Source organism: Somniosus microcephalus, chromosome 32 (genome assembly GCF_052327205.1).
Source record: "Somniosus microcephalus isolate GS21.2 chromosome 32, FLI_Smic_1.0, whole genome shotgun sequence".
NCBI lineage: Eukaryota > Metazoa > Chordata > Chondrichthyes > Squaliformes > Somniosidae > Somniosus > Somniosus microcephalus.
This window is the reverse complement of record NC_141018.1, coordinates 29,795,431-29,820,568: the sequence shown is the minus strand read 5'-3', so window position 1 is coordinate 29,820,568 and position 25,138 is coordinate 29,795,431. Positions and strand designations below refer to the sequence as shown.

General features: G+C 46.7%; 1 protein-coding gene across 3 annotated transcripts in view; it reads left to right on the top strand.

Annotated features, from left to right (window-relative positions):
- Positions 1 to 24,309, top strand: part of LOC147097356 (uncharacterized) — a 167,318-nt gene extending 143,009 nt beyond the window's left edge. For 2 of the 3 annotated variants that reach the window (XM_085972266.1, XM_085972264.1), the window contains 5 exons: positions 10,439 to 10,537; positions 14,474 to 14,590; positions 16,742 to 16,897; positions 23,121 to 23,181; positions 23,273 to 24,309. In XM_085972266.1, the coding sequence (XP_085828392.1) occupies positions 10,439 to 10,537; positions 14,474 to 14,590; positions 16,742 to 16,897; positions 23,121 to 23,181; positions 23,273 to 23,886 (1,047 nt within the window). In that variant the 3' untranslated portion in view covers positions 23,887 to 24,309. The remainder of the gene's footprint in view (positions 1 to 10,438; positions 10,538 to 14,473; positions 14,591 to 16,741; positions 16,898 to 23,120; positions 23,182 to 23,272) is intronic. The other variant, XM_085972265.1, reaches the window with a different exon arrangement.
- Positions 24,310 to 25,138: the final 829 nt, after the last annotated feature.

The following is a 25,138-nucleotide window of genomic DNA, read 5'->3' as shown; positions in this document are numbered from 1 at the left end:
TCTTGACACATCGTCATGCCAAGTCTGAAGCCTACGCACGTACAGGGATCTGAACCAGCTTCAGCATCTTAGAGAAACATAGAAGCATAGAAGATAGGAGCAGGAGTAGGCCATTCGGCCCCTCGAGCCTGCTCTGCCATTCAATGAGATCATGGCTGATCATCCAAACTCAGTACCCTGTCCCTGCCTTTTCCCCATATCCCTTGATCCCTTTAGCCTTAAGAAATATATCTAACTCCTTCTTGAATATATTTAATGAATTGGCCTCAACTGTCTTCTGTGGTAGAGAATTCCACAAGTTCACCACTCTCTGGGTGAAGAAATTCCTCCTCATCTCTGTCCTAAATGGCTTACCCCTTATCCTCAGATTGTGACCCCTGGTTCTGGACTCCCCCGCCATCGGGAACATCCTTCCTGCATCTAGTCTGTCTAGTCCTGTTAGAATTTTATAAGTTTCAATGAGATCCCCTCTCATTCTTCTAAACTCCAGCGAGTATAAGCCCAATCGACCCAATCTCTCCTCATACTTCATTCCTGCCATCCCAGGTATCAGTCTGGTGAATCTTTGATGCACTCCCTCCATGGCAAGAACATCCGACCTCAGATAAAACAAAACTTTTGAGCACCAGCATAAATTAGGTCTAAGCACCGTTCCAAGTCAACGGAGATTGACAGATTTTTATTGGGTAAGGGTATTAATGGTTACGGAACCAAAGTGGATAGATGGAGTTAAGATACAGATCAGCCATGATCTAATTGAATGGCGGAACAGGCTCAAGGGGCTAAATTGCCTATTCCTGTTCCTATGTCTCGACGTGCAATATAACTGCACTCTTGATTATTAAGTAGCAGGGACCCATCCATTTTTACAACCCCGGAGCTGCTGTTAGCTCAAATAACTCAGGGACATGCCGCCGTGATGTCAGGCGAGAGAGTCCCTGTGGAACTCATCCACCGCCCCACACTGCTGTCAGTGACGTGTGTCTGCCTCCAGACTGGCTGAGTGCCATTAGCAAGAACTACTTCACCATCTCTCTCGTGGTTTCTGGCTTCCCTTGCAGCCCACAATGAGATTAGTGCCTCGCCATCGCTCCTCGGAGTCCCATATTTTTTATCTGATGTGCCGACTCCTCATTGTAACCAGCTGCTAAGGGGGAAAAAAAATGCCTCGTAATGACGCTGCTTAATGCTACGCTCCTTTGGGTCCAACCCAATCGTCGATAATGCCTCTTCACCCAGGTCCTGCCGTCTCTACTGCACTCAGCACATCTGCTGCACAGCAATGGAATAGCCAAAAGCAAATTTTGCAGGGCAACGAGAAGCAGAGCAATTAGTTTTTAGTGAATTTGAGACATCAATTCAACAATGAGATTCTGATGCGCTGTGATTTTACATTATGAGAACTAACTGATTAAATGACTGCAGTTTAACTCGCCATCATTCATCGATTAGTGTATGAAATACATCAGAGGAATAGTAAAAACATGCTGAGCATCCGAAATAAAAGCAACGAATACAGGAAATGCACAGCAGGTCTGTCAACAGGTGGAAAGAGAAGAGACGGGTTAATGTTTCAGGTATAGACCCTTGACCGGAACGCCTCTATCAGACGGTATCTCCAGTGTAGTGGTTTTTTTAAAATTCATTCACGGGACATGGACGTCGCCAGCAAGGCCAGCATTTATTGCCCATCCCTAAATTGCTCACCACCGCCTTCTCGAATACAACTGAGTGGCTTGCTAGGCCATCTCAGAGGGCAGTTAAGAGTCAACTGCATTGCCGTGTGGCTGGAGTCACATAGAGGCCAGACCGAGTGATGTGTGTCTGCCTCCAGATCGGGTTGGAAAGTGGAGTCGCGGTCGACGATCAGCCATGATCTTATTGAATGGCGGAGCAGGCTCGAGGGGCCGTATGGCCGACTCCTGCTCCTAATTCTTATAAGAACATAAGAAATAAGAGCAGGTGTAGGCCGTACGGCCCCTCGAGCCTGCTCCGCCATTCAATAAGATCATGGCTGATCGTCAACCTCAACTCCACTTTCCTGCACTATCCCCATATCCCAGATTCCCCTAGAGTCCAAAAATCTATCGATCTCAGCCATGAATATACTCAAAGACTCAGCATGCACAGCCCTCTGGGGCAGAGAATTCCAAAGATTCACAACCCTCTGAGTGAAGACATACCTCCTCATCTCGGTCTTAAATGGATGACCCCTTATCCTGAGACTATGCCCCCTGGTTCTAGACACTCCGGCCAGGGGGAAACAACCTCTCAGCCTCTACCCTGTCACTCCCCTTCAGAATCTTGTATGTTTCAAAGAGATCACCTCTCATTCTTCTAAACTCCAGAGAGTATCGGCCCATTCTACACAATCTCTCATCATAGGACAGCCCCCTCATCCCAGGAATCAATCTAGTGAACCTTCGTTGCACCGCCTCCAAGGCAAGTATATCCTTCCTTAGATAAGGAGACCAGAACTGTGCACAGTACTCCAGGTGTGGTCTCACCAAGGCCCTGTACAATTGTAGCAAGACTTCCTTACTCTTACACTCCAACCCCCTTGCAATAAAGGCCAACATGTCGGCCGTCAGGTCCAGGGGATTTGTCGGCTTTTAGTCCCATTAGTTTCTCTAGTACTTTTTCTCTACTTATATAATGTTCTTATTGCCAACATTTTCTGCACAAGATAAATGTGGGTATACATAGTGTTTATATGTGTATATTATTGAGCTCTGTGCCAATGAAAGGGTTAACGGTTAGTGGCTTATGTGCTGCTGCAGTATAATGCCTTTCAAAGCAATTATATTCATTTTAGATTGCTTGGGAAACAACAGCACTACATTGGTGATTAGAGGGTGTGCTCTTACATTATAGGCTCTGGCATTAGCCCATCAGCGAGCGATGCTTTATACAATAACTTAACTTTTGCATTCATGGGGGCGGTTTGATAATGGATTCACTCTGACAGCTAAAACCATGTAGCTAAGCCTCATTAAAGTAAATGAGTACATTGACATTTCAAACCTCCTTTTACCCGAGTGATTTACTAATCTAACGGGAAATAGTATGACATAAGTTAACGGCAGTTATTTGGTCACATTATTGTTCAACAACAGTACCTTAGTAAGGAGAAAGATTACCGCTCAGACACTTTGTATTTTTCTGCGACCTGCAGTAGACTGCGAACTTTCTGTGGAGGGACTACATACTGGTGGAGGCCTTTGTTGCTGATATTCCACATCCCCCACACCCCCCTCCCCAGTTCCCCTACCCCGCCCCCCCCGCCGCTCTCCTGAAGGCACTGGCTTGCTGGGTGTGGTCCCACAAGCACTGGCAGCCCCTCCAGTACTTCTCCCCAAGTGAGTGTCCACGTGTGCACCTAGACGGTGATTGTCTGCAGGCTATTTGACTGTAGCGTGCTGAACTAGATCCTGTCCTCTTCCCTCCCCACCCCCAATACCTGCCGCCCTGCGAAACCTTCAGCCACCATTACCTTGCACTCTGGATTCATAGAATCATAGCATAGTACAGCACAGAAGGAGGCCATTCAGCCCATCGAGTCTGCGCCGGCTCTTTCGAAGAGCAATCCGGTCAGTCTCACTCCCCCGCTCTTTCCCCATATCCCTGCAATTGTTTCACCTTCAAGTATTTATCCAAATCCCTTTTGAAGGTTACTATTGAATCTGTATCCATTGCCCTATCAGGCAGCGCATTCCAGATCCTAACCACTCGCTGTGTAAAAAAGTTTTTCCTCATGTCGCCTTTCGTTCTTCTGCCAATCACCTTGAATCTGTGTCCTTTGGTTCTCGACCCTTTTGCCAATGGGAACAGTTTCTCTCTATCTACTCTGTCTAGACCCCTCATGATTTTGAACACCTCTATCAAATCTCCTCTCAATCTTCTCTGCTGTAAAGGAGAACAACCCCAGCTTCTCCAGTCTATCCATGTAACTGAAGTCCCTCATCTCTGGAACCATTCTTGTAAATCTTTTGTAGATCCTAACCACTCGTTGCGTAAAAATGTTTTTCCTCATTTCGCCTCTAGCTCCTTTGCCAATCACCTTGAACCTGTGCCTTCTATGTAAATTCTAACATTTGCAGACTGTTGTATGTCGGGTATTTTCGAAAGAAATTACAGTACACTCTGCTTCTGCTCATTAATTGGCAAATGAAGTTCAACACAGATAAATGTGAGGTATTACATTTTGGTAGGAAGAATAGGGAGGTCACTTATTACTTGGAGGGTGAGTCTAGGTGGGGTAGAGGAACAAAGGGATCTCGGAGTACAAATACACAAATCACTAAAGGTTGCGACACAGGTGAGCAAGGCCATAAAAAAAGCAAACCAAGCACTAGGGTATATTTCTGGAGGGATAGAATTGAAAAGTAGGGAAGTTATGCTAAACCTGTATCGAACCTTGGTTAGACCACACTTGGAGTACTGCGTACAGTTCTGGTCGCCATATTATAAAAAGGATATAGAGACACTGGCGAGGGTGCAGAGAAGATTTACAAGGATGATACCAGAAATGCGAGGGTATACATATCAGGAAAGGATGAACAGGCTGGGTCTCTTTTCTCTTTAAAAAAGAAGGCTGAGGGGTGACCTAATTATGAAAGGTTTTGATAGAGTGGATACAGAGAGAATGTTTCCACTTGTGGGGAAGAGCAAAACTAGAGGCCATCAATATAAGATAGTCACCAAGAAATCCAATAGGGAATTCAGAAGAAACTTCTTTACCCAGAGAGTGGTGAGAATGTGGAACTCGCTACCACAGGGAGTAGTGGAGGCGAATAGTATAGATGCATTTAAGGGGAGGCTGGACAAGCATATGAGGGAGAAGGGAATAGAGGGTTACGCTGATAGAGTTAGAGGAGGAAAGACTGGAGGAGGCTCGAGTGGAGTATAAACACAGGCATGGACTGGTTGGGCCGAATGGCCTGTTTCTGTGCCGTATAGCCTGTCTAATCCTGTGTAATCCTATGTAATCTCAAAGGTTCACGATTTGACCTGATTTTACACATTGGAATTGAAAGAGATGTTCAATGAGGCGTTCTGTTCCTAAAGCCCTCCCCTTGCCACATCTCTCCCGCTTGCGAAAGCTACCCTTTTAAAAACCCATGTCTTCAGCCATCTCTCCTAACCTTCTCCCAATTCCTGCTTCATAGCTGCCTGATTTTTGAAGTGCCTTGGGATGTTTTGCTATGCTAAAGATGCCCTTTAAGTGCAAGTTTATTTTAATTTCCATGGGCAGCTTTTCCTCATCAAATTTGCATTGCTTTTCATCAAGTACAATGTATTCTCACTGACCCTAAGCACACAGTGAGGGTAGTTCCAGGAATTGATGCAGGAGACTGGGCAGAGAGTACTCCAGCATGATTGCTTTTGAACGAGCTGCAGTTGTGACTGGGCCAAATTGATTTTTTTTTAAATAATTATCTGCGGTAATATCGAGAAACATGAAGAAGCAACATAGAAACATAGAAGATCGGAGCAGGAGTAGGCCATTCGGCCCCTCGAGCCTGTTCCGCCATTTAATGAGATCATGGCTGATCATCCAAATTCAGTACCCTGTCCCTGCTTTCTCCCCATATCCCTTGATCCCTTTAGCCTTAAGAAATATATCTAACTCCTTCTTGAATATATTTAATGAACTGGCCTCGACTGTCTTCTGTGGTAGAGAATTGCACAGGTTCACCACTCTCTGGGTGAAGAAATTCCTCCTCATCTCAGTCCTAAATGGCTTAGCCCTTAGCCTTAGACTGTGACCCCTGGTTCTGGACTCCCCCGCCATCGGGAACATCCTTCCTGCATCTAGTCTGTCTAGTCCTGTTAGAATTTTATATGTTTCAATGAGATCCCCTCTCTTCTAAACTCTAGCGAATATAAGCCTAATCGACCCAATCGCTCTTCATATGTCATTCCTGCCATCCCAGGTATCAGTCTAGTGAATCTTCGCTACACTCCCTCCATGGCAAGAACATCCTTCCTCAGATAAGGCGACCAAAACTGCACACAATACTCAAGGTGTGTTCTCACCAAGGCCCTGTACAACTGCAGCAAGACATCCTTGCTCCTGTACTCGAATCCTCTCGCTATGAAGGCCAGCATACCATTTGCCTTCTTAACTGCCTGCTGCACCTGCATGCTTACCTTCAGCGACTGGTGCACAAGGACACCCAGGTCTCGTTGCAGTTCTGCTTTTCCCAATCTATTGCCGTTCAGATAATAATCTGCCTTCCTGTTTTTGCCACCAAAGTGGATAACCTCGCATTTATCCACATTATACTACATTTGCTATGCATCTGCCCAATCACCCAACCTGTCCAAATCATACTGGAGTTTCTCTGCATCCTCCTCACAGCACACACGCCCACCCAGCTTTGTGTTGTCTGCAAACTTGGAGATATTACATCTAGTTCCCTCATCTAGATCATTAATATATATTGTGAATAACTGGGGTCCTAGCACCGATCCCTGTGGTACCCCACTAGTCACTGCCTTCCACTCGGAAAAAGACCTGTTTATTCCAACTCTTTGCTTCCTGTCTGCCAACCAGTTTTCTATCCATGTCAGTACCTTACCCCCAATCCCATGTGCTTAAACTTTGCACGCTAGTCTCTTATGCGGGACCTTATCGAAAGCCTTCTGAAAGTCCAAATACACCACATCCACTGGTTCTCCCTTATCTATTGTACCAGTTACATCCTCAAAAAATTCCAGTAGATTAGTCAAGCATGATTTACCTTTTGTAAATCCATGTTGACTTTGTCCGATCCTGTCACTGTTTTCCAAGTGCTCTGCTATACAATTGGGGCACTACTCAATTTTCAGCCCTACATCTTTTATAATGGACAACAAGTCACGGTGGGATAAACCATTTCTTAAAAACTGCAAAATGTAACTTTTTTTTATTCGTTCACGGGATGTGGGCATCGCTGGCAAGGCCAGCATTTATTGCCCATCCCAAATTACCCTCGAGATGGTGGTGGTGGTAAGCCACCCTCTTGAACCGCAGAGGGCAGTTGAGAGTCAACCACATTGCTGTGGGTCTGGAGTCACATATAGGCCAGACCGGGTAAGGACAGCAGATTTCCTTCCACTAAAGGACATTAGTGAACCAGATGGGTTTTTACAACAATCCGGTAGTTTCATGGTCACTAGCTTTTTTAATTCCAGATTTATTTAATTAATTGAATTTAAATTCCCCTAGCTGCCTGTGGTGGGATTTGAACTCATTGGGGTAGATTTTCCTGAAGCTGTCAGGAAGGAGGCAGGACTTCAACTTTCGGGTTTTAGTCCCGTCTACATCGACGTCCGGTCAATCCACGCGATTTTCCCTTGATTGACCTTGTTGAGCCTGCCCAGCGGGCTCATCAGGCCAATTAAGGGCCACCTGGCAACAGGTGACGTCACAGACTGAAATTTCATCTGTCAAGAGTTCTTGTCAGATGAAATATCAGTGTTTCACAGCTGTTTGAAGCTGTCAAACACTGACAGTCTGACTTCTAACCTGAGTCCTTCTCCACAGACTCAGTTAGAAGTCTCACCGGCACTGAAGGCTGTCACTTTTGACAGATCGCAGCCATTTTGCTTCCAGTGCCGGCTGAGTGATGGACTCCCGAAACCTAGAGGAAGAAAGGCTGTAAAGGTAAGTACAGGTAATTTAAACTTCTTTAGACACACCAAACACACTTACCTTTGCACTTATGCACCCATCACTCACCTGAATACCGACATCGCGACCCCTCCAAGTCCTTCAACCCGACAGCCCGCCTGCTCTAACCTGGCGTGGTTTGGAGCCGTCGGGAATCCCACACGACAACCTTCAAAATAGGGATTAGGCTAAAAACTGCCTGTTAACTACCTGTTAACAGGCAGTTAATTGGCACTAATCCCTTCCCACCTCGGGTCGGCGGGTCCCAGTGCGGGGCGGGTACCCACCTCCTGTGAAACTTACGTGGAGGCGGGTTTTGGGCGGGATGGTGTCGGGACCCCCGAATTTAGGATTTTTGCCCCCCGCCCGCCTAAAAGCCCGCCTCATGGCACACTAAAAATCTAGGCCTTTGTCTCCGGATCATTAATCCAGGCCTCTGGATTACTAGTCCAGTAACATAACCACTGTGCTACCGTACCCATAATATTTGAAGGATTGGGAGGTATTGTCCCTTATTACGTAGAATTTACAACACAGAAACTACCAAGTCTATACCGGTGTTTAAACTCCACACGAGCCTCCTGTCATCCTACATCATAAGAACATAAGAAATAGGAGCAGGAATAGGCCACTTGGCCCCTCGAGCCTGCTCCGCCATTCAATAAGATCATGGCTGATCTTGGGCTCAAAGCCAGTTCCCCGCCCGCTCCCCATAACCCATCACTCCCTTATCTTGCAAAAATCTGTCTATCTCCACCTTAAATGTATTTAATGACCCAGCCTCCACGGCTCTCTGGGGCAGAGAATTCCACAGATTTACGACCCTCTGAGAGAAGAAATTCCTCCTCATCTCAGTTCTAAAAGGGCGACCCTTTATTCTGAAACTGTGCCCCCGAGTTCTAGATTTCCCCACGAGGGGAAACATCCTCTCTGCTTCTACCTTGTCGAGCCCCCTCAGTATCTTATATGTTTCAATAAGATCACCTCTCATTCTTCTAAACTCCAATGAGCTCAACCTTTCTTCATAAGACAACCCCCTCATCTAATTCTATGTGTATATCCTTCTATTCCTTTCTCCCTCATGTACTTATGTAGCTTTCCCTTAAAAGCATCTTTGCTATTTGCCTTAACCACTCCATGTGGTAGCGAGTTCTGCATTCTCACTACTCTCTGAATAAAGATGTTTCTCCTGAATTCTACATCATGTGTAATGCCATGTTGGGCTGCCCTTTTGGAATGGCTATGGATGAATATTACTCATCTGTAATTTGTACGCAAGATGTATTGCGGTAGGCACCCACTTTAAACTAAAATTTTCAGAAAATTCAGGCAATTGTCTGAGAGAAGCATGTTAATTGAGTATTTTAGAAACGATTGCAGGTACTTAGGGCTAGAAATTCGTGTACTTACTGACATGAAACTGTCATTCATGAAAGAAAGACTTATGAAATAATACTGAGCGGCCTGTGGGTGGCGCTGTCCAGGGAGAGTATAAATACTCGGGCACGGGCCCAGCTTGCGCAGGACATTCTTAACAGGAACTAGTGAAGGACACAACTAGACCTCCATGTTGTAAAACAGTTGATTAAAGCTTTGTTTAACGCTTAGACCAAGTGCCTAGTAGTTTTCTTACGTCACTTACCGCCACTCCGTAGCCATGAAATGGCGATAAAATGGCGGCCGCCGCTCTTTCGCCAGCTGGTGGCGGGTCCCACGGCGACCGCCATATTCGTCTCCTGCTTTGTGCTGCTGGTAACTGGCTGAAAACTGCATTGTTTCACTGCATTTTATTTTTGTATTGCTTCAGTGTGCATGGCCCCTTTAATTCTCAGACCTCTTCATTGCCTGCAATTCCTTGCGAGCTCCACAGGCTGGGGTGTGACTTCCCTTTCCCCCCTTGATGAATAGCCCAATCTACAATGTCCACATTAAGGCTACAGCTGAAGAATGATCACTAGGCTGAGACACTGGTGGGGTGGGGTGGGGGGGAGGGTGTCAGCTGAGGGTACTGATGGTGAGACTCTTTTTCTTCAAAAAAAAAAATTAGGCCAAGGCTTTGATCATCTATCTCAAGAGTTTCTCGAATAAGCATAAAAGCAACCTGCCATATGCCTGGCACTTTATTTTGGAATAAAAGAGCCAGGAATAGCCTGCACCCTTCGCCCCTCACGTATTCAAGACTGAGATCGATAGAGGTTTGAACACTAAGGGAATCGAAGACTATGGGGATAGGGCAGGAAAGGAAAGGAAAGAAAGACTTGCATTTCTATAGCGTCTTTCATGACCTCAGGATGCCCCAAAGAGCTTCACAGCCAATGAAGTACTTTTTGAAGTGTGGTCACTGTTGTAATGTAGGAAATGTGGCAACCAATTTGCGCACAGCAAGCTCCCACAAACAGCAATGTGATAATGACCAGATCATCTGTTTTTTTGTGTTGTTGATTGAGGGATAAATATTGGCCCCAGGACACCGGGGATAACTCCCCTGCTCTTCTTCGAAATAGTGCCACGGGATCTTTTACATCCACCTGAGAGAGCCTCGGTTTAACGTCTCATCTGAAAGATGCCACCTCCGACAGTGCAGCACTCCCTCAGCACCGCACTGGAGTGTCAGCCTAGATTTTTGTGCTCAAGTCTCTGGAGTAGAACGTGGAGTTGAGGTAGAAGATCAGCCATGATCTTATCCTGCTCCTGTTTCTTAGAGTTACTTTTGATGAACTTTGATCGAGCAATGAATTGGTGCGAGATTAAAAAGGTCAACTATATTCATCTGTTTTGAAGGGGCTGGAAGAGACCGTGAACCTTGAACATCGGTTCTCTCGGGCTCTCCAGGGAGAGAACAGCGGCTTCAGCAGGCGCAGCCAGCTAATGACTGAACAGGTAGGTTATCCTGGAAATATTGTCAGGCTGGAAAATCTTTCTTGCTTTAGACCTGCGTCAGGTGAGCTTTGTGAAATGCAGCTTTAGCCTTGGAAACTCGGTCAGTGTTGCCCGTTAATTGATGAGAACTTGCATTACAGGAAACTTTCGATTAACCGGCCCCTAAATAACCGGAACGCTCTACCCACCGGCAAAATTCAGGAGTCGGTTCAGGTAACTTTTTTTACTTTTAGTTACTTTTTTTACTCCATTTGTTGCTGTGCAAGGGTGTAGCTGAAGCTGTTGCTAAGCTACAGAGACACTTGCAACTTGTGCCGATTGTTTTGAAGCTGTTGCTAAGCAACAGGGTTTGTTGCTAAGCAACAGGGTTTGTTGCTTTATACGGAGCTCTGAGCTCCGTATCTTTTACTATAGCGTTCGGTTATCCGGAATTGTTGATGAACCGGCACCACGTCGGTCCCGTCCGTGCCGGATACCAGAAAGTTTCCTGTACTTTACTGTGTCTCATGTGGTAGAATCCCTCCGAGCACCTTCCAAAAGGGAAGAGGAGTGCACGGAGGAGGGCAGGAGAGGGCCAAAGAAATTGACATTGAAGAAAGGTTTTGATGGAAGGGAGAGATATAGCAAGGCAAAGTGGGTTTGGGAGAGAGTTTCACAATCAGAGGCAAAGTGGCTGAAGGAGCAGCCTCTGATGGAGGGGGTCAAGAGGTATTCTAAGGAGTGGAGGGTGCAGGCTAGGACTTGCATTGTAACGTTGTCCTGGGGCAAAGTTGCACTTCAATTGTGGTCTTCAGTGTGACTGGGATAGACGTTGTGTGTAAGGAAGGGGGAGGTGGGAAGGTAATGTACTACAGGAAACTCTCTTTTAACCGGCCCCTAAATATCCGGAAATCTCTCTTAACCGGCAAAATTCAGGAGTAGGTTCAGGTAAGTTTTACTATATATTAGTGGCCGTGTAACTGGGGTTCCTGGATTTGTGGCCGTGTAACCGGGGTTCCTGGATCTGTGGCCGTGCAACAGGGACTCCTGGATCTGTGGCCGTGTAACCGGGGTTCCTGGATCTGTGGCCGTGTAACCGGGGTTCCTGGATCTGTGGCCGTGTAACCGGGGTTCCTGGATCTGTGGCCGTGTAACCGGGGTTCCTGGATCTGTGGCCGGGGTTCCTGGATCTGTGGCCGTGTAACCGGGGTTCCTGGATCTGTGGCCGTGTAACCGGGGTTCCTGGATCTGTGGCCGTGTAACCGGGGTTCCTGGATCTGTGGCCGTGTAACCGGGGTTTCTGGATCTGTGGCCGTGTAACTGGGATTCCTGGATCTGTGGCCGTGTAACCGGGGTTCCTGCACAAGTGCCGTGTAACTGGGGCTCTTGTACCTTGGTAAGTATACCTCTCTGTAATCCGGACTTTTTGATCAACCGGCACCACGCCGGTCCCGTCGGTGCCGAATCAAAAAGAGTTTCCTGTATTAAGAAAGAAAGACTTGCACTTCTACAGCGCCTTCCACAACCTCAGGACGTCCCAAAGTGCTATACAGCCAATGAAGTACTTTTTGAAGTGCCGTCACTGTTGTAATGTAGGAAACGCGGCAGTCAATTTGCGCACAGCAAGCTCCCACAAACAGCAATGTGACAATGACCAGATAATATGTTTTAGCGATGTTGGTTGAGGGATTAATATTGGCCCCAGGATGCCGGGGAGAACTCCCCTGCTCTTCTTCGAATAGTGCCGTGGGATCTTCTACGTCCACCTGAAAAGGCAGATGAGGCTACACGGACTATCTGAACAGGCAGATGGGCCTCAGTTTAACGTCTCACCCAAAGGACTCTCCCTCAGTACTGCACTGAAGTAATAATTCATCTTTGCTGTGAATCTGTAAGATTTTGAAGATAAATATATTGGCCCAGAAATTCGGGTCTCCACGGGTGAGTACGCACGGGGTACTCACCCGTAAGCCCGATGGAAGTGCCGGTTTCGTGCGTGCACTGCGCATGCGCGGGAAACCAGCACTTCCGTTCCCCTGAAAGAAGGGGTTCAGAGGTGGAACACGTGCGCCGGAGAGGCAGCGCGTGCGCATCGAACTTAGGGTTTTTTTGCAGGTTTCTCCGGGAGGGTAAGTCTCCAGCAGTTATACTTTAAAAAAGCAGACGCAAGGCCTGCTTTTTACAAGGTAAGTGGTGAATTAATTAAAATTAAAACATTTTTTCCACAGGTTTATTATTTTTAAATACTTTAAAGAAAGGTAAGTTTATTTTTCGCCCCGTTAGAAAATGTAATGAATTTTTTCAAAAATTTAAATTATTGTTTAAAATAGTTATTTCATGTAACTTATAGTTATTTTAAAAATGTGATTTAAAAAAAAAAATTATTTGAAGATTTAGTGATGTTTTGGGGCTTATAGTATTTAGGTTTGACAGGTCTTCCTGTCAAACTTATGAATGAAGCATTCCCTGCTACCATTGGCTCTCCATGGCCCACGTGATCCCAGGGGACGCATCGAACTAACTGCGCCCCTGGGATACGCAAGCACTGCGCGCCGGCAGTTGGAGCAGGCCCAGGATTGGAATCCCACGCGGGCCCACAGCTCAACGGCCGACGCGCTAGGTAAGTGCAGGTCGGGGGCTTGCACCCACGGGAAGCCTCCGACCCGAATTTCTGGGCCATTGTTTTGATGGTTCCATACCAAAGGCAGCCTTTTAAGGTATTTTGTGACAGTGTTGTGGAAAATATACACCAGCATGATGGCAGGGGTGGGAAATTAAAGCTAGACGTAGAGGCTCGAGATACTGGGACTATTGCCACTTAAGGAAGGAAAAGAACAAATTTCTAATTTCTAAAATTATGAAGGATGTTGATGAGGTGATTGAGTAAAGACGATTTCCCCTGGATTGGGTGTGGGTGATCAATTTAAAATTGTCACCAAGACTGTAAGGAGGGACGTTTGGAGAAATTTCTTTTTGTAGAGTGTGGCTGGAGCCTGGAATGTTCTACCGCAGGCAGTGACTGAGGCAGAGACCACCGCGTCTTTTAGGGGAAAAGCAGAGAAAGATATAGAGCCGTTGGCCGACAGCAGGTCAGTGGGGGATTAGTCGTGGATCACTCTAGCAAAGAGCCGGCACAGAGACGATGGGCTGAATGGCCGCCTTTTGTGCTGTAAACATCTATGGTTCTATTATAGATGCAATTTAATTGCATATTCAATTTGACCACGCGCGATCAGCTCCGATGGACGGGCCACATCGTCCGCATGCCCGATACGAGGCTCCCAAAACAAGCGCTCTACTCGGAGCTCCGACACGGCAAGAGAGCCCCAGGTGGGCAGAGGAAACGCTTCAAGGACACCTTCAAATCCTCCTTGAAAAAGTGCAACATCCCCACCGACACCTGGGAATCCCTGGCCCAAGACTGCACAAAGTGGAGGAGAAGCATCCGGGAAGGCGCCGAACACCTCGAGTCTCTTCGCCGGGAGCAAGCGGAAGCCAAGCGCAAGCAGCGGGAGGAGCACCCGTCAACCCAAGCACCCCACCCACCCGCCCCTTCAACCACCGTCTGCCCCACCTGTGACAGAGGCTGTAGGTCCCGCATTGGACTCATCAGTCACCTGAGAACTCATTTTTAGTGTTGAAGCAATTCATCCTCGGTTCCAAGGGACTGCCTAAGAGAAGAGTCGTGGATCGCTCTAGCAAAGAGACGATGGGCTGAACGGTCGCCTTCTGTGCTGTAAACAGCTATGGTTCTATTATAGATGCAATTTAATTACATATTCAATTGGCTTTGAACACGTATATGTCTCCAAACTGGATGTTTTGCAGTATTAAACATACTTCACTCTGGGGGCGGGGGGTCGGGGTGTAGAACACAGCTTTTTTGCATCTGTTCTAAAGAGGACATTATCTTGAGTGAATGGAGGAAATAATAACTTTTTCCTGTTCTTTCAACAGTTGGCCACTTTGGTGAAAGAGCAGGAAGATTTGACAAAAGCTTACAGTAAACTACCAGAGGATAGGAAAGGCAACGCCTCTCTTGAATACTGGGTGCCCAGGTCTCACCTTGTTCAGGTAAGCATGTTCCATAACAATCTGTCTTGTGGGAATTCTGTATTTTATTTTTAACTTGACGTTAAGTGTAAAAAGTGACAAAACCAGAGAATGGGAACATTTTCTTCTGCAGAATAAAGACAACAGTAGGCTGGCTGAGCGCAGTCATTGTGCATTCAATGAATGGTCTCACTTTCCCTGCAAAAAGTAGGACAGAAGGGTTAAGTTACATTATGATATTGGCTGCAGGCAGTTGTTCATTGTCTCAGGAACTTCAAAGTTCCTTAAATGGGCTTGCAATACTGTGTGAAGTGGCCCTCGCTAGGAAGTTGTTGAATGCAGATCTTCCCAGAAATGAGCTGGATCAGATTCCTGTGACATGAATCAGTCATTCATGAAAGAAAGACTTATGAAATAATACTGAGCGGCCTGCGGGTGGCGCTGTCCAGGGAGAGTATAAATACTTGGGCACGGGCCCAGCTTGCGCAGGACATTCTTAACAGGAACTAGTGAAGGACACAACTAGACCTCCATGTTGTAAAACAGTTGATTAAAGCTTTGTTTAACGCTTAGACCAAGTGCCTAGTAGTTTTCTTACGTCATCCTGTGCCACTCAATATGGCACCACCATCCGTATCGACTTTCTCTCCTCCTCCTGCTGAAAGTGCCAACTCGCGCTGAGGTACGAGTCACCTGACCACAAGATACTTATAGAAACATAGAAAAATAGGAGCAGGAGTCGGCCATTCGGCCCTTCGAGCCTGCTCCGCCATTCAATGTGATCATGGCTGATCCTCTATCTCAATACCATATTCCCGCTCTCTCCCCATGCCTCTTGATGCCTTTTGTGTCTAGAAATCTATCGATCTCCTTCTTAAATATATTCAGTGACTTGGTCTCCACAGCCTTCTGTGGTAGAGAATTCCAGAGGTTCACCACCCTCCGAGTGAAGAAATTTCTCCTCATCTCAGTCCTAAATGGCCTACCCCGTATCCTGAGACTGTGACCCCTCGTTCTAGACTCCCCCCCTCCCCCCCCCCCCAGCCAGGGGAAACATCCTCCCTGCATCCAGTCTGTCTAGCCCGGTCAGAATTTTATACGTTTCAATGAGAAGTTATAGTTGAGGAAGGCCATTCAGCCCATCTTATTCATCTACCCAGGACAACCCTACCCTCCCACCATTGCTGCATCTGGTTGTTTCTCAAATGATTCCAGGGTTCTCGCCTCCACCACTCTGCTGTTCCAAGTGTTGATCACTCTCCGCATGAAGGAGAACCTCCTGATATCAGTCCGAAAGTTACCTAGTTACTAGTTTGAACCTGCGTCCCCCTTGTCCTACTCCCGCTGCTTAACTTAAAAGTAATGTTCTGGATTAACCATTCTCATATCATCTATGATCTTAGATACTTCTATAAGATCACCTCTCGGATGCTTCCTGTCCAGGCAAAAAATTCCATGGTCCCTCCAGTTTCTCATCATAACCCAACCCATACTCTTGACTATAGGGATAAGGCTCGTAGTTTTTTGTGGAGGTAGTGCAGTGAAAAACCACGAGCCTTATCCCAACATTTGAACATCTCCCTTGTTTCTTGGCAATCAGAGCCATTGGAACTTCACCAAGCATCCTGACGTAAGAAAACTACTAGATACTCGGTCTAAGCGTTAAACAAAGCTTTAATCAACTGTTTTTCAACATGGAGGTCTGTTTGTGTCCTTCACTAGTTCCTGTTAAGAATGTCCTGTGCAAGCTGGGCCCGTGCCCGAGTATTTATACTCTCCCTGGACAGCGCCACCCGCAGGCTGCTCAGTATTATTTCATGAGTCTTTCTTTCATGAATGACTGATTCATGTCACATCTGTTCTTTGTGTGTCAGCCTACGCATTAGGCTATTTGACTGCGCAAGGCCTCACAGCTGAGGATGCTGATGGCCGCCACACAAATATGCACGTTCCAGCAGGAATCGCTGGGTTGCAATCGGGAGTGGCTGACTTTCCTTCCCATGCTGCTGAGCTTGGGCGCTGAAGCCCTCTGCAGCTCCCCACATCGCTGTCCTGCCCGGAACTGAGAGAGTGCGCAGTATCAACCAGGGGGAGGCCAAAATCAAAATCGGCATGTGCCTGGTCTGCCCGGTCTCACTGGAGTAACTTACTGCTTTTTTTATTGTGTGACAGAACGTGGTGGAAGTGGTGAAATCCCAGGAGGGGCAGAAACTGAGCTTGGAGGAAGAGAATCGGAGGTTGAAGGAAGGCCCCGCCTTTCAGACCTTTCAGAAGCTGGAGGGGGAAATTAAAAGCCTGCAGCACAACCTCAATGCTAAAACGGAAAAGGTACTCGCAACGCACTCGGAAAATATGGCGTATGATCAGCAAAGCGTCTGAAGACAAATCTCATTAGTACGGAGTTGTTGGGAATAGGTTCTTATCGGGAGTTGGTCTTGTGAACTTTTGAGCTTCTCCAACATAGCTTTCCTCAAGGAATCCAAGGGCAGAACCCGCACTGTGCAACCTTATTCATTGTCGGGATGTGGGCGTCGCTGGCGAGGCCCAGCATTTATTGCCCATCCCTAATTGCCCTTGAGAAGGTGGCGGTGAGCTGCTGCAGTCCGTGAGGTGTTTTCCTAGCGGTTTGATACAACGGAGTGTCTCACTCGGCCATTTCAGAGGGGCAGTTAAGAGTCAACCACATTGCTGGGGGTCTGGAGTCACATAGCGGCCAGACCGGGTAAGGGCGGCAGATTTCCTTCCCTAATAAAGGACATCAGTGAACCAGATGGGTTTTTACGACAATCCGGTAGTTTCATGGTCACCATTACTGATACCAGCTTTTTATTATTCCTGATTTATTTAATTAACTGAATTTAAATTCCCCAGCTGCCGTGGTGGGATTTGGACTTGTGTCTCCAGATCATTCGTCCAGGACCTCTGGATTACTAGCCCAGTAACATAATCACTGTGCTACCGTACCCGTCAAGTGAAATTTCTCTGTCCGCCGTTTTAATGAAGCGTTGAGCCTGTTAAAATGAAACAGTTAACTCCTCCGTTAAAATAGGGGACAATGGAATTTGCATTTGTTCCTGGCACCACACAGCGTTATTTCAACCTGCAAGTTTTTGTTAAATATAAGAGGCAAGAAGAAAAACACAAATGCTGGAAGTTTAAACTAGAAACAGAGAATGATGGAATGCCCAGCATGTCCGTAAGCCGCTGGGAGAGAACATATAAGAACATAAGAAATAGGAGCAGGAGGAGGCCACTCAGCCCCTCGAGCCTGCTCTGCCATTCAATAAGGTCATGGCTGATCTTCTACCTCATCTCTACTTTCATGCCCGATCCCCATACCCCTCGATTTCCCCTAGAATCTAAAAATCTATCTATCTTTGTCTTGAATATACTCAATGACTCAGCATCCACAGCCCTCTGGGGTAGAGAATTCCAGAGATTCTCAACCCTCGGAGTGAAGAAATTCCTCCTCACCTCGGTCTTAAATGGCCGACCCCTTATCCTGAGACTATGCCCCCTAGTTCTGGACACTCCAACCAGGGGGAAACAACCTCTCAGCATCGACCCTGTCAATCCCCCTCAGAATCTTGTATGTTTCAGTGAGATCTCTTCTCATTCGTCTAAACTCCAGAGAGTATCGGCCCAATCTACCCTCATAGACCCTCTCATCCCAGGGATCAATCTAGTGAACCTTCGTTGCACTGCCTCCTTAAAGCATGTACGTCCTTTCTCAGATAGGGAGACCAAAACTGTGCACAGTTTTTAGTTGAGCGAGAAATGTTAACGGTTCGTGTGGGATCGTTCCATTGAAGACTGAGAAAAGATTTCTACTCAAAATGCTAACCAATCTTCCAGTTTCAGATTCAGTGCTGTTTTTAGCAATTTCTGTTTAAATGAGAATAGTTTCACTATATTTAATGGACATATAGGTGAATTACATCGAAAGTACAGCACAGAAACAGGCCATTCGGCCCAACTGGTCCGTGCCGGTGTTTATGCTCCACACGAGCCTCCTCCCACCCCTTTTCATCTCACCCTATCAGCATATCCTTCTATTCCTTTCTCCCTCATGTGTTCCCCTTTAAGCGTCCCCTTAAATGCATCTCTGCTATTCGCCTCAACCACTCCCTGGGGTAGCGAGTTCCACATTCTGACCACTCTCTGGGTAAAGAAGTTTCTCCGGAATTCCTATCGGATTTGCTAGTGGAAATATGTGATCTGCTGTTTTGATGTCGGCTTTACCTTGACTTTAAGACCCGTTTTGCTGCTGATGATGCGGCCTTCATGATTCGACAAGTTGGTGTCGCAGTGTTTAATCCAATATATTATGGGGGAAAAATTCAGTTGTTTGCACCTCCCGTTAGCGCCTTAAGAGGGCACTAATGGGGCGCAAAAGCAACTAGCGCCCGGGTGCGGCGATGTTTGCGCCGCTCGTAAAATTAACTAGACATTTTGCGGCGGCGCTAAACACTACCGCCACGATCTCCTGCGCCGGCAGATTGTGACGTCAGTCGAGTGCGCAACACCCCGTTAGCGCCCCGGACCGGATATTGAGTGGCGCCCCCTGCCTTACCGCCTGCCGCTAGCAACGACAGGTTGAGGGGAGCGTTATGCTGACAGAACGGGACTGGGGGAGCGCTATTTAAAGACGACCGCTTCCTGCCCTTTTTTTGTCGGTGACATTTTTGCACCACGCATTCTGAGAGAGAGAGAGAGACTTCTGGAGAGATTCAACGCTGTGTGAAGGAGTTTTGAGTACTGAGCAGCACTTTGCAGGTTTATTTTGATTTGCCCTTCCTTGCTTCGCCAGCGCTCTGAGGTAGCGCCTCACTCCTCGGCCTTTGCGCCTTAAGACAGGTGTGAAGCACCTGATTTAGCGCTCCAATCACCTCCAGGGGCGATAAAAGCCAAGTTTGCTGTCGGAGGCGATAATTAGCGCCAGGCGCTAAACTTTGCGCACGGCCGATAATGGCGCCCCAAACGGGGCGATACTGAATTTTCCCCCCTATATACCCAGAATATTCCTGTCAACTGATCCTGGTCAGAGGTCATACTGTTGTAAACCATGAGCTCAATGAGTAGAGGTCACCATGCTCCTTTCCTTCCGGATTTCCCTCCAGGCCCACCTTCCTTTGTTGCCCCCTCTCTGCCTTCAAAAGCTCTGTAAGGCCAATCTCTCCGGTTGTGCCTTCATTCCCCTAAAACTTATGTTCTGCTTCCTGTCCACCATTCCTGTACTGTATTATCACATGGTTTGTCATATGGTTTTCTATGAGCATGCTCAGTTCGCTCTGGCCTAGTAAACAAGCACATGGACCAGCAACTCATCCTGTCTCTGTCCTTCATTTGTTCTACTCACATATATTACATTTTGGCGACGAGAATGGGATCCCAAAGCTGTTTTTAGGGATCACGGAAGGACACTGTGTTCAACCTTCGAGTGGACAAATTTAAGGTGAATTTGTGACACCTAAACTGAATTTTTGCGATGTTTTACTGTTTACGCTCATGCAGAATCGTCTGTGCTTCGCCTTCGCATGTATGTACACACAGCAACAGCGGCGCTGATTCTCACAGGTACACAGGCAGATCGAAGATGAGAATGTTCAAGCTCAAAATAAAGTAATTAGTGAACGGAAGAAAGCAATTTTTCTAACGGCGATCGGGCCAAATGTCTACAGAACGTTGACAAACCATGTGATAATACATGACAATTCCTTCATACTAAGTGTGACTGAGACATTCCTTTACATGAAAAGCACTGTATAAATGCAAGTTTATGGCTGTTGTAAAACATTCAACAGCCACAAAGACTCGTCTTTCCACTGCACCTTTGAGGTAGAATAAATGCCCCAAGGTGTTTCACAGAGGCGTAATCAGATGAAGCAGGGGGGGGAGGAGGCGCGAGTGGAGCATAAACACCGGCACGGACCAATTGGGCCAATGGCCTGTTTCTGTGCTGTACTTTCGACCCAGGGACCCGGGTTCAAATCCGGCCTCGGGTGACTGTCTGTGTGGAGTTTGCACATTCTCCCCGTGTTTGCCTGGGTTTCCTCCGGGTGCTCCGGTTTCCTCCCACAGTCCAAAGATGTGCGGGTTAGGTTGATTGGCCATGATAAAAATTGGCCCTTAGTGTTAGGGGGGATTAAATACGTGGGGTTACGGGGTTACGGGGATAGGGCTTGGGTGGGATGGTTGTCGGTGTAGGGACCGGGTGCTAGGGTTTGGATGATCAGCCATGATCTCGTTGAATGGCGGAGCAGGCTCGAAGGGCCGAATGGCCTACTCCTGCTCCTATCTTCTATGTTTCTATGTAATTCACCTATATGTCCATTAAATATAGTGAAACTATTCTATTATAAGCTTCTCATTTAAACAGAAATTGCTAAACCAGGACGATTGGTTAACATTTTGAGTAGAAATCTTTCCTCAGTCTTCAATGGAACGATCCCACACGGACCGTTAACATTTCTCTCTCAAATAAAAACTGTGCACAGTTTTGGTCTCCCTATCTGAGAAAGGACGTACAAAGAAGGAGATATTAGGAGGGGTATCCAAAAGCTTGGTCGAAGTGGCAGGTTTTAATGGAGGAGGGGGGAGTTGCAGAGCGGTTTCGGGAGAGAATTTCGGCGTATGGGGCCTAGGCAGCTGAAGGCATGGCCGCCAATGGCGGGGTGAAGGGAGGAGGAATGTGCAAGTGGACTGAGCTGGAGGAATGGAGAGTTTATGGGGGGGGTGGGGGATTAGTAGGACTTCAGGAGGTTACAGAGATAGGGGATGAGCGAGACCGTGAAGGGATTTAAACCCAAGGATGAGAATTTTAAATTGGAGGCATTGCGGGACCTGGAGCCAATGTAGGCCAGCGAGCGGAAGGGCGATGGGTTAGTGGGACTTGGTGTGGGATAGAATAGGGACAGCAGAATATTGAATGAGCTGGTGTATGGAAAGTGGAAGTTTGGAGGCCAGCCGGGAGAGCAGTGGAATAGTCGATTCCAGAGGTGATAAAGGCATGGATAAGGGTTTCAGTCACAGATGGGCGGAGGCGGGTGATGTTACGGAGGTGGAAGTAGGCGGTCTTTGAGATGGAGAGTACATGACATGGGGTCGGAAACCCAGCTCGGGTGAATAGAACATCAAGGTTGCGAATAGTTTGGTTCAACCTGAGACAATGGCAAGGGGGTAGTGGAAGATAGAAATTCTAAAGAGATCAATAAACCAATCTATACGCCACTGGGGCATAGTGAGCCTTGAGCAGATTTATAATTGGCCTGGGATGGGCTGACAGGATGAGAGCCTTGACTATTAAACATTGTAAAAAAACAACAAATCCTGGCAGTGAGTTTAATTCTTTCCCGATCATAACAAACAAATTGTCGTTAATTTGGTTAGGGTTCAGGGTTAAAGGTTAAACTGTTTGACATTAAGATTTGGGGGTTAGGGTTATGTACAGTTAAGAAAATGCTTGAGGTTAATTTGTGTGAGTGTTATTGACCTGTGATCAATGTTCTCTCATTTTTTTTGGCGCCACGCGTGCCATTTTAAACACCACGAATGTGCGGTTCCCGTATTGACTCCCATATCCCTCGATTCCAAAAATCTATCTGTCTCAGCCTTGAATATACTCGATGACTCAGGCATCCACAGCCCTCTGGGGCAGAGAATTCCAAAGCTTCACCACCCTCTGAGTGAAGAAAAGTTAAGACTCTGCTTGGAACCGACCTCTTTGACCAAGCTTTTGGTCACCTGACCTGATATCTCCTGATGTGGCTTGATGTCAAACTCATGTGAAGTGCCTTAGGCCATTTTACTAAGTTAGAGGCACTATGTAAATGAAAGTTGTTGCTGTAAAACATCAGTTATTTCTCGTAATAACAACAGAAAACGCTGGAAAAACTCAGCAGGCCAGGGCAGCATCCGTGGAGAGAGAAACAGAGCCAACGTTTCAGGTCGAAGACCTTTCATCAGAACTTTCGTCTGACGAAAGGCCTTCGACCTGAAACGTTAACCCAGTCTAAGGATAAGGGGTAAGCCATTTAGGACAGAGATGAGGAAGAATTTCTTCACCCAGAGAGTGGTGAACCTGTGGAATTCTCTACCACAGAAGGCAGTGGAGGCCAATTCATTAAATATATTCAAGAAGGAGTTAGATATATTGCTTAAGGCTAAAGGGATCAAGGGATATGGGGAGAAAGCAGGGACAGGGTACTGAATTTGGATGATCAGCCATGATCTCATTGAATGGCGGAGCAGGCTCGAGGGGCCGAATGGCCTACTCCTGCTCCTATCTTCTATGTTTTCTATGTCTATGTATTTCGAATTTCCAGCATCCGCAGTATTTTGCTATCGTATTAGTTATTTCTCGTAGTTCTCTGTATCGCAGTGCCACTGTGTTTGAAATATTGGGTCATCATATCACCTTACAGCCTTTATTTTCTTTGGAGAAATTCTAAGATCCCTTTGGCTGGAAGGGATGATTGCTCTACCGGTTCTGTCAAAGCAGTGAACAGTAGGATGCTTGACTTGCTAAACAAGCTCTGTTATTTCATTTTAGATGACTGCCATGGCTTGTGAAATGGAAGCACTGAGGGACAAGAACGAAAATCTCATGAAAGGTAAAGCTGCACTATTCTCTTCCATTGTTTGATGGCTCACGACCATTTGTTTTAAGGCTCGTGCTGATCTTTGGTCTTCCTCACCCAACAGAAAAAGTGGAGCTTTGGCAGCAGAGTTTGAGAGAGCAAAGCAAAGATTCATTCGTTGCCACGTCGGAGACCGTGACGGTCCCAAGGCTTCCCGATGGGCAACTCTGCAATCCATGGGCAACGCATTCGTTTCAGGAGTTTAAACCTTTTAACCGAAGAAGCCGAGAGCCGTCCCCGTGCCAAAGGGATAACATGACTGCGCCTTCAGCGGCCAACCTCTCCAGCGCGAAGGATGAGCTGCGGCACCTGGATTCTCTGCTGCCCCTGGATTCTCTGCTGCCTAACCGAGGCACCCTTCGCGCTGAAAGCGCTCCCCAACCGGAGGTTTGGCTCAGCGGAATTTCAACAAGCCAATTGCAGCCAAAGCGGGCCAGTTCACCAGACGGGTCTCCAGCCACATTGACCCTGAGCAGGACTCCATCTCCTTCCAGGCCGACCTATCCAGTTCCGCCACTGAATATCAGCAGGTCATCTCTTGACTGCTCCTCGGCCTCGGAAGCTCCGAGTGAGGACGAGAAGCCACAGGGAAGGACAATGTCGTCTGCAGTTAAATGTTCACTTCTGTTATCCCCTCGGCCTTTTAGTTTGCACAGGTCGAAGATGAATAAAAAATAACATAGCTAAATTCCTTTTGAAACTGAATCAAAGTAATTTTTAAAAAAGGATAATTCTCTTATTTTGAAAGTATAGAAATGAATGGAACTCAGTACTCTTAAAGGGGTATTGTCTTTATGAAATAATGTTTGGCAAGCTTGTATTTGTTTTGGAAGGCTCATTGATGTTATGTCATAATAATGTGTGGTTACATCATTATTTTTACAAACCAAGTTTGATTTGCCAAACATTTTTTCATCGCGGTGGTTCCCCGTTTAACGGATTAGAAACATAGAAGATAGGAGCAGGAGTAGGCCATTTGGCCCCTCGAGCCTGCTCCGCCATTCAATGAGATCATGGCTGATCATCCAAATTCAGTACCCTGTCCCTGCCTTCTCCCCATATCCCTTGATCCCTTTAGCCTTAAGAAATATATCTAACTCCTTCTTGAATATATTTAATGAATTGGCCTCAACTGCCTTCTGTGGTAGAGAATTCTGCAGGTTCACCACTCTCTGGGTGAAGAAATTCCTCCTCATCTCAGTCCTAAATGGCTTACCCCTTATCCTTAGACTGTGACCCCTGGTTCTGGACTCCCCCGCCATCGGGAACATCCTTCCTGCATCTAGTCTGTCTAGTCCTGTTAGAATTTTATAAGTTTCAATGAGATAATGTTTGGCAAGCTTGTATTTGTTTTGGAAGGCTCATTGATGTTATGTCATAATAATGTGTGGTTACATTGTTGTACCGAACTTCGTGGATGAGCGAGCCTGTATCCAGTCTGAAACGTTGGATACCATACTATGGGTGTCCGCAAAGTACGAACATCAAGGTGACAGAAACTGGTTTCGGGAAATTGGCTAAAGGGTGTCGGTAAATCAGTGCAGTTTGTATTACAATTAGCCACCGTTTCCATCTTTGTATTCTCTTCGTCTTCCCTTATCGGTTAAGAAGGCAAATGGTATGCTGGCCTTCATAGCAAGAGGATTCGAGTACAGGAGCAAGGATGTCTTGCTGCAGTTGTACAGGGCCTTGGTGAGACCACACCTTGAGTATTGTGTGCAGTTTTGGTCACCTTATCTGAGGAAGGATGTTCTTGCCATGGAGGGAGTGCAGCGAAGATTCACCAGACTGATAGCTGGGATGGCAGGAATGACGTATGAGGAGAGATTGGGTCGATTGGGCTTATATTCGCTGGAGTTTAGAAGAATGAGAGGGGATCTCATTGAAACTTATAAAATTCTAACAGGACTAGACAGACTAGATGCAGGAA